Source organism: Cydia fagiglandana, chromosome 12 (assembly GCF_963556715.1).
Source record: "Cydia fagiglandana chromosome 12, ilCydFagi1.1, whole genome shotgun sequence".
NCBI classification, from domain to species: domain Eukaryota; kingdom Metazoa; phylum Arthropoda; class Insecta; order Lepidoptera; family Tortricidae; genus Cydia; species Cydia fagiglandana.
The window spans coordinates 11,530,883-11,547,287 of record NC_085943.1 but is presented as its reverse complement, the minus strand read 5'-3'; the positions used below and the strand labels follow the sequence as shown (position 1 = coordinate 11,547,287).

Below are 16,405 nucleotides of genomic sequence, written 5' to 3'. Positions count from 1 at the left end.
CGACTGTGAAATTGCACCTTCTAAACGGTGCTGGGAGTCTTGTTTAGCTGGCGTGCACATTTTTGAAACGATTTTAGGGTTGGAAAGTGTAATGTTAAGTCACTAGAATTACTTAATAATCTTGCGGTGTCAATACATGGAATCACATGAAGGTTAAGCAACATCAACTGAAGTTGTTCACTCTGATTGAGTAGTTAATAGTTAGTTATCTACTTTGCTAGATTTTGGAAAACCAGAGTATAATTTATTGAATTCGCTTACGCGCCGTTCTTCATTCACGGCAACACTTAATTGATCGAATAATTAAGTATCCGCGTAACTTGATTTGAATAAGTTCAATTTCCTTAGCCAAACACTCACTGAGCGCTTCCGTGCTCCGAGAGGCACGTCGTTGAGCCACCCAAATGCTAAGCTAATCTATTATAAATAAAGCTAAAGCCGTCTTTTTAATATAGGTATAATGGGGCATCTGGGGAAAGTAAAACCACGATAGACCATTTCATGAGGGTTTATATGGACAGCAACCGTAAGTGCTCCCGCCCAGGCTGCGAGTATGCATTCACGAAACTTTTTATAACCGGTTGTACCTATGTCCGACGCTTGTACAATATTAGCCTCCTATATAAGGCCCAAGGTCCTACCGATAGTACTTATTCAGTTCAATGAAATTTAAATCTTATTCAATTGGAATAGAGTCGCATTTATTTTGTTTCGTACAATTTTCAAACAAAACCAAAATCAACTTTATTCCCTGCACTAAAGGTTCAAATTTCAGTAGAAAATTCTGCATTTTTCATTTGTATGGCTGGGCCTTAGGAGGATATGTCTACTGAATTTGTAAAAATATGCCCAATACTAGCCTACTCGTTCACTGGTCCTGGCAAACGTTAGCTTCATGAATGGTTTTCAGAGTTCTTGCAAGCACAGGAAAGCGTTCGCTAGGGTCTCCAGTGTAAATGTGCGCTACACGTGAACTGGATTTGTCAAAGCGAATGCACTGCTGTATAATTATGTTCACTGTTCAGCTGACATTAAGTAAGTACTTCGAGGGCTTGACTTGTCGATACGGCGAGTTACGCCCACTATCGAAAAATATAGGTAAAATGTATGGACGTAACAGAATATTATCTGGAACACACATTGAATAATATCCTCAGTATACTGATTTGGCATTGGTATCTAACCTTGATTGGTTACCAATATCCTTTAGAAGTTGTTATTCTATCGGTATCGTAACACAGGAGACACAGGTTCCTTAAAGAAATGTTTGTTATTTATTCCACTACATCCCATGATTGTAAGCGCAGTCGTTATAAAGTTTCAGACAATTCTGCTGAGACAACATCCCTTTAAAAACTTTGTAAATATAATGCGGGAGATATCAGCATGACAATAACTGGAAGTTATTTAAAGCAAATTAACCCGACAGCCACATCGACTTGATTAGACGGAATTATGTTACTCTTCATAACAAGATTCACTGGGACAGCGGACTTTGCTCACTCCAGCTTTTCGCCCCCCGTCCTAATCCGCAACCCCACTTAATCTTTTCGTCGTAAGATGTATGGACCGTGTGCACGGACCTTACTTTATCTTAATTTTTTTGCCTGCGATGTATGGAGTCCTGTGTCAGACGGAACTCACCCTTATTTGTATGCGACACTTCATATGATGTAATTTTCTAATTTTGTTTACTAAAAACAGTTGCTTTGGGTCGGTATAAGCCAGATAAAATATTCAAATTTGATTTCTTATAGTCAATATAGTCATCCTTGAGACCGTGAGTGTTCCCTGCATTAAAGTCTGTGACGTGACATGTTAGCCTTCATTATACGAGTATAATCAAATTGAAAACTATCTCCGTACCAAAACAACATCAAATATAGATCCGATTCATATGTAACTTTTAAAGTACCTTAAGTACCTAATAAATAAACGGAAATCATTTTCAAAAAGGTAGCGTTCAAACTGGTGTGGTTGGAAAATGGCTAAAGCATTTTTTTTATAATTAATTGGTTACTAAATCAATTGAATTAATTAAGCCTCGCACACTCGCTTTAATGCCACCATAATTTCATACACGTGGAAGCTCCTAATGAGCACACATACAAAGTTGTAATGCGTACGTAAATATAAAAACCGGGCAAGTGCGAGTCGGACTCGCGCACGAAGGGTTCCGTAAAAAACACAAAAAAAAGCAAAAAAAAAAACGGTCACCTATCCAAGTACTGACCACTCCCGACGTTGCTTAACTTTGGTCAAAAATCACGTTTGTTGTATGGGAGCCCCATTTAAATCTTTATTTTATTCTGTTTTTAGTATTTGTTGTTATAGCGGCAACAGAAATACATCTGTGAAAATTTCAACTGTCTAGCTATCACGGTTCGTGAGATACAGCCTGGTGACAGACGGACGGACGGACGGACGGACGGACGGACAGCGAAGTCTTAGTAATAGGGTCCCGTTTTACCCTTTGGGTACGGAACCCTAATATAATAGGGCCACAGCCTGAAAGTTTGCTATTAAACTAAATGGAGGTTTGATATTCCGTGTTACCCATAGGTACCTATTCATATTTCATATCAATAATGGAAATCTACAAATCTCTTAGCCCCCCCCCCATCTAGCGTCTTTCGAGCATCGGCGTCTGTCGGCGTCTGGTCAGCGCTATGTAAAATGACGTCGCTGCGCAGTTGCTTCGACGCTGCGTCGACGTTGCGTCGAGCAGCGGCCATAGAATTGTAGACGCCGACGCTCGAAAGACGCCAGATGTGGGGGGGCCCTTAGCTCTACTGATCACCTATTAGAAACTTACCTGTGGTTCATCATTTAACTTCTTGTGGTGGTCATGGCTGGGTTCTGTAGAGCGCTTGCGGACCTCGTGATGTGACAACAGATAGTAGCCCTTCAGGGAGCCGATCTGGAACAAAATTATAAAAAAATATATACTTAATACAAAAAAAAGTAAGTAAAAAAACAAACGAGTAAACAAACGCACGATACCGAATAAATAAACTCAAAAAATAAGTACTTAATTCGGAATTGTCATTTTAAAAGCGATGTCTTTTTGACACCTTTGACATACGAGTATCACATAAAATACGAAAAAGATCATCGCCACGCTAGGATGCGTCAATTTCGAGGCACTTGTCACTTAGGTATTGTGTTTGTCACCTTTACTCTTATATTTAATGCTTAATCTATGATGATGATGATTCAGCCTATATACGTCCCACTGCTGGGCACAGGCCTCCTCTCATGCGCGAGAGGGCTTGGGCTATAGTCCCCACGCTAGCCCAATGCGGATTGGGGACTTCACATACCTTTGAATTTCTTCGCAGATGTAGGCAGGTTTCCTCACGATGTTTTCCGTCACCGAAAAGCTAGTGGTATATTTCAAATGATGTTTCGTACATAAGTTCCGAAAAACTCATTGGTACGAGCCAGGATTTGAACCCGCGACGTCCGGATTCAAATCCTGGCTCGTACCAATGAGTTTTTCGGAACTTATGTACGAAACATCATTTAATCAGCATAATCTATAACTTATGTATTACGAAATACCTTTTATTATTATTGTTGTATCCATATCTGTATAATATATGCCCAGTTCAGACTGACTATTGGGCAGAAATAAGGTCGAACTTCAAAACTGTGGCGTATGTCGATGTTCAAGTCGAACCCTCAAATTGTCAAGATATTACTAGTTTATACAATACACAATGCACGGCGTAAAGTTCCAAAGCATATTCAGCAGATAATTGAGCCTTACTCGCGGTTTCTATATTAATGTACGTAATATCTCGCTCGTATTCCCAACAATCTAATTTTAGTTCGTCTTGTTGTTTACAAGATGAATCCGGATAACGCAGAAGACCAAAATATCACTTTATATTAAATTATAGTTTATTCAAAGACGATTTTGCAACAGCGCTTTTATTAGCTATTCAAATTAATTCAATTCGGCTTCCTTTAACGGTTAAAATCTGGTATAAATTACTGGTTTCTCAATTATGTCGTAAACACTGAAAGAAAATTGTGGGTATTAAGTGCAAAAGTAGCACAAGAGACAACCGAGCCTGGTTTAAAAGCTTAATCAGAAAAAATAAAGGAATTGAGGCACATTTTTAGCGTAATTATATCATAATACGCGAAAATGCCATTAACGTAAAAACATAAGTATCTAGTAACTTAGCTACCTATTTATGTCTTTTGATACATAGGTACAAAGATGAACAAAATACAAGACATTAAAATTTAATTAAATGCGATCCAAAAGTAGCGCAATCTTCCCACATTAATAAAGTGAATCCTTATTACCTAGGACTTATTAATGAGACTGCATCGTGTCGGAGCAAGTTTGTCAGAACATGCAGCCACCGAGCACGACAAACACGAATAAATATAAACCCGCGAGACAGAAGCAAAATTGCAGCAATTTTGATATGGGCCGCAAAAAGAGCATAATTTATCGCGGCCGATTCTCCTGGAAACAGTGGTCGGATTAAATTATTTGGCTGGCTCACGTGGCCCGTGCTTCCAGATTACTTGGCTAGAGTAGATAGAACATATGTATAATACGACTTATTGTGCTACGCATTGTATTCCGATAGTATTTTAAAATCAGAGCATTGAGAGCGCATCCACTCGTTTACGGTGCACTTACGTAGGTACCTAGCAGTAAATGAAACATCCACAATATTGAGGTAATGGAGTAAATATGCACTGGGGTCCGGCATTCCAGAAAAGTGTCGGGTACGCGACACATTTTTTTTACATTTCTGATAAAGCTAACTGCCCGATTGGAACTTTAAGATACGTCAATTCATAGATCTACGAACGATATGGATTAGATGTGTCAGTGTCAAATGTGACGTTTCTTCAAACAAAAACGCCACTTTTGACACTGACACATCTAATCCATATCGAATAATTGTACGGTTTAGACTCACTTGTAACACACTTGTTGTAGAAATTATTCAATGTTAGTATGTCTCACAACAGTTTAAATTCAACTAATCCATATCGTTTGTAGATCTATTAATTGAAGTATCTTAAAGTTCGAATCGTGCAGTAAAGCCCGATATCTGGCATGATAACGTTTGATGATTTAGCTTTAAATCCAACGGTAGGTATACTCGTATATTTAATACAGATTTTTGTATGTTATATTCCTAGAGGTGCCTGGCGCTGCCTGCCATAAGCGACACGTCCCCGACGAAGTAGACCTTTTTGTGAAATGCCTCCATTGTAAGTATAAATTGGTGCATGATGCAAGTGAATGGTGTAGTTTGCGCCATCGTACTTTACAAGTATAAGGGTACCCACGTGTGATGCTGGTGGCCCAGTCTTCGTGAAGGCTTTATAACACGGAGTCGATGAAAAGTTGTCTATGCTCGTGGTTTACGAGGGTAGGAGGCTTTCGAGGGCCCGAGGCGCTGCGTTTAACGTCCGTGCTATTAACTAACACTCCCCTGTTTCCCCTTTATTAAAGTACGCTATACAAGATACCGATTGTGTTATCAGGAAACCAGCACTTTTCGCTAAAATGATTATGCAATGATGAATTGCGTACCAACTTTGCAAGGAAAAGTTTTCGAACTAAACTGGGCGCAATGCCATATTATAACGCAATGCAATCCAGTCGAACGATAAAATTACATTGGGCCTTCGGCCAATAATGGTATAAAGTACGATTATTGAGTAAGTCGCTCCATTCTCGAGTTAATAATTGAACGACCGACTGTTATTATAAGTAAATAACTTAAAAGTTCTCCAGATACTTGAGAAATATTAAATAATTCCTTTTAAATACTTTATCGACCTTTTAAGACAGCATTCCTGCGTGCCATTGATATATTTTCGTCTTTAGACTTGACGCTTAAAACCAGTTCATCTACACTGTTTGTATTTATAAATTGATTGGTTGCTATGTCGCATATACTTAATTAGAATTTTAAAATCTGCTAATGTTATGAACACCTATTAAGTAACATTTAGACACCTTGAAAATTCTAACGATAGACATGAATCAACCAGGAGCTAGGCTCCTATTGCAAGGCTAGACTTAGAAGTACACTTACCCGACATACGTAACATGTATAGCTGCCTTTATCTGTACTTAGGGAGTGCGATGAATAGCATTAACCTGGCCGCTATAGTGTTCGCACTGGGATTTCTCGCGCGAGGAACTACGCTTCTATTACCTTTATTGGCGTTATAAACTTGCCGTCGCGAACTTTAGCTGGTGCGGGTTCATTTTTGGCGAGTTGATTTTGTGAGAACTCGGCAGTTACGGCGCTCTCTGAGGAAATATATCGTAGCTTTCGTAGAGGAATGGGTTAACACTGATGTTAACTTTAGCTACCTTAGTCTACCTACATCTTTACTAGAACTTGAGTTCATCTGATACAATGTTTGTTTGAAGAAGGCACACGGTCAAAAGATGAGGGGTACGGACGGGTTTAATTTACTCTAGCTACGAGTTACACAAACATATTACAGCAATATACTCGAACATAATTTAAAAGGGCAGCATGAGAGCAAAATGGAGTATGAATAGTGCTAATGAAATGAAAGCACATCCATGTTTATATATTCACAGTAAGTAGTTCGACCTCCTAATAAATTGTATCTTTGGTGTGTTTGGCGTGTGGCGTGGAGTGTTCGTTTCGATATTTTACTTTATGATTTAGGTATACATATACAGGCCGCCGGAAGACGCTGGATGCGGGTCGCTTCCAACCGGTACGAATGGAGGTCCAAGGGGGAGGCCTATGTTCAGCAGTGGACGTCTTATGGCTGAGATGATGATGATGATACATATACATAGTTTCATTTTCTGTTACTAATATTATGAGGGGTTGCATCGATAGGTACTTCATATCACAATATCCACATTTATTCAGTAACACAGGAGACAACAAATGTAGAGCTCATGAAAACGTGGCACTTCTACATTTTAGCCCACTAACTCGGGGTTAAGCGGTTAAACCGTTAATCCAATGTCAAATTGTACTGGTAACCATGGTAAATACAGGTTTAACCGGTTAACCCCGGGTTAGTGGGATGGTGCAAGTGGCGATAAGTAATAAGTTTATATTTAAATCATGTTGGCCCAAATACGTACGTACTTAAGTACCCACACGTGCCTCGAGGTGAATAATAAAGGCACATGATATGATATTTATTAGGAATCAGTACGTATCTAAGGGGTGGATATTAGCGATTGTGAAGGGTCGGAATGGAACGTAGATAGACGTTATTGATGATACAAAATATGGCAGCATAAATCCGTATCCAAACGGCAAAGGTTCAGCTCACAGATTAGTTTCCAGATCGAACTCTTTGCCTCGAAACGCCGGCTTTAGTTTTTTCTTTTTTTATATAACAAATCTTGACGTGTAATTACATTTATCAATAAAAATATGAATATGAACGTTCAATACTTTTTATCCAGAAAACGTGCGGTGCATTATCTCAATGTTACCATACAAGTAATAACTAACTAATTCTAGGGATAATATATTTATCTTTTGTTCTATTCTATGTTTCACCCCAATTTTTCTTTTCCTTAGCTTTCAGTGTCCATATAAATATTCAATGTTTTATCCACATATTACTAAAGTGTGTTTGCCTTGTAGCATTCAGGAGCTTGTACTCTGTTGATTTACTTTAACAGCTTAATGCAACTTCCTTCTTTTTCGTGTAAAAATACGCTTAAACGTTACCTACCTTAAGTATTCACCACCAAATCTAATAAACCTATAGAATATCAAAAGATCCTACGAACGTCTAGCAAAAAATTACACAACTTTAGTAGGCACAAGCGTTCTTACTACTGAATCAACCCGCTGTTTCCACTTACTCCATAATACCAAACCAAGTGAAGGATAAAACTATGCGCCGGATTTATGCGAAGCGCCCTTCGAATGTTATACGGTTATATTTATATAGCAGTTAAGAAGGTTCTCCAATGATATGGTTATATTGGTGGATATCCGGCCCTGGAATATATTGCTCGCGGAATAGTTTTCCCTTTAAGTTATTTCGGTTTCTTTAAATGGCTTTACTGGATCTGTTTCGTTATTTCAGCGGTTGTATGTTTTTGAATGCAATAATTTTGATACGAGGAAAGGCGTTTCGTTCGTTTCAGAGTGAAGGAAAACTGTTGTTTTAGTACTGCTAGATACAACAGCTAAGGTAAATCGAGTTTCAGAGTGCTTTTGATAAAATATTTTTCTGATAGTAAGCGAAAAAAAAAATTGTATTTATACGATATTAATTTATTTGTGTTTATTTTGTCGATTGTCTATAAGACCTTTCTGAACAAAATTATTATGAAGAAGTTCTTTTGTAGAATTACCTACCATCAAAACTTAAAAAAATGTGCCCTGTTAAGACGTTAAATAAATAGGTACTAGGTAGGTACTATGTACTTTAAAACTGGAATTTAGTTAAGTAATTGCTAAAAACAGAATGCATTTGTGTCGTCATAAATTGTCACATAGATGTACAAGTAGTAAAATAAAAACAAACTGTGGTACACAAACAATTTTATACTTCTAGGCTAATGAAAATGGAAAAGTTTTGCACAACACTCATTAAAAACGCATAAAACCTAAAACAGCTTTTGAAAACAACTACTTTAGCATGTTTGTTATACAAATGAATGTAAAAAAATACAATGGAGATTCGCAACAGGAAATTCCGAATAGTTTTGCCAGTCATCAGGCTTTTTGCTTACTCTTCGCGTTTTCGTATAAGCCGCAGCTAAACAAAAGACGGTTTTTACAAGTTTTTTTTCTATACGTCACGATTCAAGTGTCATGATGTACGGTCGGACTATAATTAATATTATTAATAGTGCATTTTGCAAAGTGGAATATGAGTTTAATATAATGAGCGAGTCTTATAGAAGCCCGTCGAAATAATGGTACTTTTTATAAATCGAGTTTGTACATAATGTTCATAAGTACCAAAAATTCAATACTTTTTTTAAATGAATTATGAAGTTAATTTGATGTAAATAATAACTACGAATCGGTTGCTTAAGGCAAATGTATTGAATACGTATGAACTCTCGAAAACTAAAATTTAAAGTATCATTTTTCATTATCATGTAACAAATCATTCTATGTAAAATGAAATGAAAATTTCGAAGACACATTTTACTTTCTTGTGTCTCCATTGACCCTCTTTAGCCTTAACTGAGGGTTCACGTCACGCTCTGGAGTCTAGAATTGAGATTTCTTTATTTCAGCTGCTCTAAATCAAACAACGTTTCCAACCAGAGATATCCACTCGAATGAACACTTAAAGCACCCTCGATACGATGCATTAGTAAGACTTGAATTCAAGATCACGTTTGGCTTCAAAGTGGATTTGATACGAGCTATTTTAGGCCAAATGAAAATGAAAATATATTAACAACATTATGTTCCAGTTCCAGGTCAAAGATTACATAACATTTAAAATAACATGGTAGTATATACTTGTACACTATTTATATTACACTTATTAATACTTATATCGTAATATACCCACATGTCTATATTTATTATAATTATTTTTTGCATACAATTGCAGATACAAACGGTAAAATTTTAAAAACACATCTCATGTGCACTAAATGCACTAATAAGTGCTGCGAGCGTAATGCACACTTTGCCAGGGTCAATCTACTCCGAGATGTTTTCTGTTGCTAAGTTACACATAGGTACAATCGGCATCAAAACGTATCAGACTATGCGTCAAAAGTATCTATCATTTTCTAAAGACTTAATAGAGAGATTGTCTCAGTGGCAGACACTTTTGAACGCAAACTGTACAGATATATCAATATTTGTATATAAAAGTACTTCACTACTTTAGTGTCAGTCCCAACAAACGATAGTTTTCCTTTTAAGCAAAATATTATGTTTCCCTTAGGCAACTTACTTGAAATATTTTTTTCCGGTAGCTTTACTCTTCAAATCGAACTTTTCGAAAGTAACACTATAGACATGTCCATGTATTGTAAGTGTTGATTACAAATATATATCTCTGCTACTGGGGGTGTCCGGGAGACTTGCCTAGGTGGGATACTACAAACAAGAAAACCCCGAACAAAGTTAGTACGTTCTCAAGTCTTCTTACAGTTTTAAATGGAATTTAAACTAAAATCTTCACAATTGCAAACTAGTCGGTAAGACCAATGCTTGCAGCATACTAAGTGTTTCGTTAAAACTAGATACGTTGTGTTACTCCAAACGCCAAAAAGTCGTATGTAACAGTGTTGGGCGTAATTAATTACTCGTGTAATTTAATTACTAATTGAATTACATGTAATTGAATTACAATGTAATTGAATTACATAAAATTTAATTACATGTAATTAAATTTTCTGTGTAATTTGCAATTGTAATTACATTAATTAGTAATTAAATTACTCAATTACTTTTCATTTACCTTTTTAATAATATGCAAATATGAACAAATTTACTTGGAGTAATTATAAAGAAAAACTTTTATGAATTCCATTATACGCTGGATAACGTTATAACATATTTTTTGTCCCTGGAATCATACCTTTACATGGTACTATGTGACAAACCACGTTGAATATGGCGGTCGGCGCTTACGTCGCGTAGCACCGCATTAGTATTGGAGCGCCGCTAATAATGACGTAAGCGCCAACCTAAGGTGCCTTTCGGGTTGGACTGTAGCAAAGGGCGGCTGGGACTTAGAATTTTTTTTGACAAAGTGGTGTCATTATGACACTATTTTTAAATGATTGTAATGTGTAGATCACGTCAAAATAAGCATCTTTTACTGAAAAAACTTTTCTCTAAAATAAAAAATGAGCTGAGTTAGACGCCTCCAAAGATTGATGTTTTTAAAGGGAGCTGGAATTTTCATCGCGAGTGGTGTCATTATGACATATATTTTAAATGATTGTAACTTATAGAACACGTCAAAATAAGCTACTTTTACTTGAAAAACTTTTTTCTAAAACTTTATTAAGAACTGTTTTAAAACCCCTGTTTTTTTCATTTTCTCAAAAAAAAATCCAAGTCCCAGAAACGGCCCCCCTTTGTTACAGTCCGCTATTTTCAATATTAGAAAAAAGTTTTTCAAGTAAAAGTAGCCTATTTTAACGTGTTCTATACGTTACAATCATTTAAAATATATGTCATAATGACACCACTCGCGATGAAAATTTTCTAAGTCCCAGCTCCCTTTAAAAACATCAATCTTTGGAGGCGTCTAACTCAGCCATTTTTTATTTTAGAGAAAAGTTTTTTCAGTAAAAGATGCTTATTTTGACGTGATCTACACATTACAATCATTTAAAAATAGTATCTTAATTATTAATGACACCACTTAATCAGAAAAAAATTCTAAGTCCCAGCCCTCCCTTTGCTACAGTCCAACCAAAGTTAACATTGACAATGTTGCTTAGTCAAATTTAAAACCATTCAAAATGTTCATCTGATTTTGGAAATAAAGATGATCAAAAACTTGCATTCTATAAAAGTAATTGTAATTCAAAAAAGTAATTAAATTACAAATTTTAATTACAAAATGTAATTAATAATTTAATTACTAATTACATTTTGCAATTGTAATTAGTAATTAAAATTTTAATTACTTTCCACATGTAATGGAAATTATTTGTTGGAATTACATTTTGTAATTGCAATTGTTAATTAGTAATTCAATTACTTTTTGCCCAACACTGGATGTAACGTAACTTTCGATAAATACTGCTTCTTCGTTATGGTAGTACCGCGGCAGCGATATCTGTATAATCTGTAAGACAGTTCAACCTCCAGTATTCCCCTTGCCAAAGAGTGATAGTCTCAAGGGAGAAAGTGACATCTTCCTTCATGCATTATTTTAATGATATCCTCTAGCCGCCCAGAGACTTGTAAAAAGGTCTCCTGTTCCATTCTAATTGGAACTTTGTGTTGACAAAATAAAATTTCATTTTGCTTGGCAAGGTTTGACGTATGGGCGGCTGGAGGATATAGGAGGCAACCGAACAGACGAATTGTTCCATGAAAACCTTCGCCCATGGAAACCTGTAACAGGAACCGACCTTTAAGTAGTAGGTATGCTCTTTTTTGAAAGTTTGTAGGTCGTATCGGTCCAGAAATACTGCGGGCGACAGTTCATAAATTATTTCGGGTCTCTAGAGCATATTTACTATAATTGGTTTTTCTTATACTTGGTGTACGAAAAAAAAGACTCTTTGACAAAAGATCGAAAAGATATAGTTAACTCGCGATTTCACAGTCCAAACAATTCTGATTAAGTATGCAATAATGGGATGATATAAAGTTTGCGTTTATTCAACGGTGTCTCCTGTGTTACGGTCAAAACTGCAGCAAATGTGTTTTAATTTACGTGTATTTTAATTTACCCTGATTTTCCGCTTCCAGGTATTGGTAACGTGTAACGTGCATTGTGCCACATAAGTAGGTATATTTTTTATAGAGCTAATAAGTATTTTTTAGGATTAAGCTTAAACGACTCGAAAAAGGACTCGACCAGCGACTCAAAAGACTTACCTAAGCCTTTTAAGCGCTCGTAAAACTAAGTAGAGTTCTTAAAATTTTGAGATATGAATAAAATTCCAGCTCGCTCTGCAAGGGCCGCATTTTTCACCCGAACCACAATTTACGTGCTTGCCTAAAAACTCTTTCAGTTATATATGAATGTTAGATTAAGTTATTATTTTCGTTAAATGCGCTCTATTAAACCTTTACCGAAGAGACTTGGGTCTGATTTGAGAGGGCTTTTATTGTTATTTTCGTTTATTTTAGTGTGCAATCAATGGATAAAATTTGTATTTTTATTAATACAGTAGCTAATCAAGAAAGTGGCACACAAGCTTAACGGATTACCTGATAGTAAGTGGAAACTCCAGCCTGGAGTCTCCAGGACTGTATAAACTTATAACCCTTACTAATATTATAAATCCGAGTGTCTGTCTGTTTGTCAGTTACTGAACCGACAAACACTAAAATAAGTCACCAGAAAACACAACAAATATGTGACGTCCCACGGGTAAAGGTACCTTATGGCGGTCGGCGCTTACGCTATTATTAACGCCGCTCCAATATTATTGCGGCGCTATGCGACGTAAGCGCCAGCCGCCATAAGGTACCTTTTGCCATGGAACGTCACATATAGCTTTCTTAACTCACATTTATAGACGGGACTATCGCGTATTTATTTTAATACACACGCAGGTTTCACTGGTCGTGGTCAGCCGTCTATAAATGTGAGTTAGTTAATACAATGTGTTCAGTAAGTACAGCTTTAATTAAACAAAGAGCAACCGGCCGACCGTATCTCTAGCGAGGACCGCATCCACGACTCTAAATAAAATAAAATAGTTTAAGACCTGGGGAAGGACATAGGGTACTTTATATCAATGATGATAATCTTTCCACGCAGACGAAGTCCGGCAGAAGTTAGCTCCAGCTATAATATGTAGTTCTATTAGCTGATTCATGAAATAATCTGGAGGACAAATGCACTCATCCTCTTGACTCTTGCAATACACTGCATCCTAATAGGGAGTTCTCTAACATCCTGATGTTCAGGAACACAACATTACAAACCCACAGAGTACCTAAGGAGTAAGCAAGTTGAGCTACTCTAAATTTAGACCAAACCCTCCCTCCTCTTTACGTCTACGTCTCGCCTCTTTTGCAAAGCAACCGCAATGAAGGTCAATTATTCGAAATTGTACTATAAGCAGAATTTCTGTCATAATTTCCACTAAACTTGCTTCTTGGAATGTTGGGTGCTCGAAATCCTCTCAAGTGTTTATTAGAATTATTAGCAATAATTAGTGATACCCGGTTGCCTATTGCCGAGGGTACTTATTGGTCTAGAGTTAAGACATATATTTAAATAGACGGGTAAGCATCAAAATACATGATCGGTAAGCAGATCAACAGTATGTATCGACGATGTTCTCCTTATTCCCAAGATGTTTTTATATAGACTGTTGGTAATTTCGGCATTACCTTACAGACATATAACGTCACATTCAGTCAATCATAATTTTCTTTATACTGACGGACAAATGTCACACCGACGTAAAGTAAATATACTATTGCACCACAAAAAAAAAATTAAAAAGTGAGTCTCATGGCCTTTTATAAAAATTAAACAAAACGCTATTTGGGCGACAAAACAGCGGGCCACCAGTTGCTGTCTCTTGATTCGGAATCGGTATTCATCTCAAAACACGACTACGACACACTTAATTGTTCAGATTATTGAGATAAAGAAAAGAATAGATAATATGGCAATCAAGCAGCATAATAATTTAATGCAAAGTTGCGAGGCAATTATTTGCACGCAATAGTTACGTGATCTATTTACTCATATGTCTTTGGTCGAGGCAAGGGCCTGGCAACTGCGGAGTGCTTCTTAAAGACAACTTTTAATTAATTACCCAAGTTTAATAAAACCACAACAGAGGGGCCACTCCTCTTGTATCCAGGGGAGAGTTCTGTACTTATGTGGGGGCCTGAGGGCTGTATCTTAATATGAACCTTTATGTGTGTGGTAAGTGAAAGTTTGCGGCGTATATGAAACTTTCAATATAACAGCTTAGCTTTAGTGAGCTGGAAAATCGAAGCTAGCAATATCATTAGTAGTAAAAAAACTTTTGGTTCACGGTTCATACTGGTCACGACTAACCTCAATCTATCTTTCACTGATCTGATTTTTTTTTAAATATTTTATTGTAAGCCGTAGGTGTAACAATACATTTTTACAAGGCGACGTATTCATATTCATATTTACACACGTCACAGAGACAGTTACATATTACAAATAAATTGACAATAAATTTGAATTAGCTTTAAAATCATATATCCTCTTAGGGGTGGAGTGGAATATGGGGGAAGATAGCAAAAAAATATATATACAAATGTCCCTCTTAACCCAGGTGTTGTTCTTACCTGTATCAATATCCGAATAATTACATATAACATTATTTTAACTCCAACTTATGTCTCGGAGCGCTCTTCAAATACACGGACAGACAGACAGACGGACAGACATGACGAATCCATAAGGGTTCCGTTTATTGTCATTTGGCTACGGAACCCTAAAAAAATAAAACAACTGCGACTTATCGGGTACACGAGTACCCACTGCGTATAAAATGACCTTTTACATCAAATATCCGGCTTTCCTTGCAAAAAGTATTAACAAGTTCTTGAGAAAGAATAAGACTCTTTATGAAACTTGACGTTGCTTTGATGTGCTTTTCGAATTATATTGACTATCCTTAATTATATTGAATATCGTTTCACAGTCACAATTCGACACCGAATTCTTTGAATAATGTTATATACAAGGATTCTAAGCTTGTAAATCACAATGTGTTATGCGCTGTATAGCCTCAGCCTCACACGAATAACAACAAAAGCCATCAACCTATGCGCCAAAAGCCAATGTTGGAAACCTCTGTACTGTTCAGAAAAAAAAACTTATAATACGTCTTAGGAGAAGTCACGATAGAGAGCAGCGTCGAAACACGTCAATAATTGCATTTTTGTGTAACGTCGGAGGTGCGATATGATTCGTTATTTCCGTCGGAATGGTGTAACCCTGTAAGCTATGCCAAATTTAAGGAGCGCTTTTATGAGAATTTTCGCGCTCATTGTAACCAAAGGAGGGTTTCTTGACTGTATCAGTTATCATAGATTCCGTATTGAATTACATTAAATGGGATGGTTTGATGGCATGGGTTAAAAACATAGGAAAAGCGCCTTCCTTACATGTAATATGTAATGTATCCGACTCATTATTTTCTTTACTAACAAGTTTGATTAATACGTCCACTTATAAGATATTTTTTAAGTCACATTGTTAAAGTACCTAATTTATTTTATGTGTTTTGGTAAACTGTACACCACTATAAGCAAGAAGAACTTAATAGTTTAAGTTAATTAAATACAATGATTACAAACATCCACTATTATTTTTTACTATACTTAATTCCATGAAGTTTATCTTTAAAGCAAATAAAAAAAGTATCCAGTTTAGTACTATTTTACATTTTGATTAAATAAATCAATTAACCACAACAACGCCACACGCATTCGGACCGAATTCATTGCAATGAAATTCGCCATGCCCACGGTTCTACGTACAAAATAAACAATGAACCGCCGATATTCGCATTCATCATAGCCTGACCATTCATGCCTTATCGCAACGTAATAAAGTCTACTGTTGTACACTTAAAATAGATTGCCTTAAATCTTCGTTAATTTCCGCGCCCACAGAGACTGGGTAGGATCAAACATGTATCACACACGGAAATGGCAGCAACGCCAGAGCAAACACGGCCGGTCCACAAATCAATCAGTTCACCTGCGACTGTCAA

General features: G+C 36.6%; 1 protein-coding gene across 1 annotated transcript in view; it reads right to left on the bottom strand.

Annotated features, from left to right (window-relative positions):
• The window catches only part of LOC134669661 (furin-like protease 2), a 337,125-nt gene that overhangs the window by 24,878 nt on the left and 295,842 nt on the right, over positions 1–16,405 (bottom strand). The window contains exon 3 of the mRNA XM_063527339.1: positions 2,816–2,920. Within this exon, the coding sequence (XP_063383409.1) occupies positions 2,816–2,920 (105 nt within the window). The remainder of the gene's footprint in view (positions 1–2,815; positions 2,921–16,405) is intronic.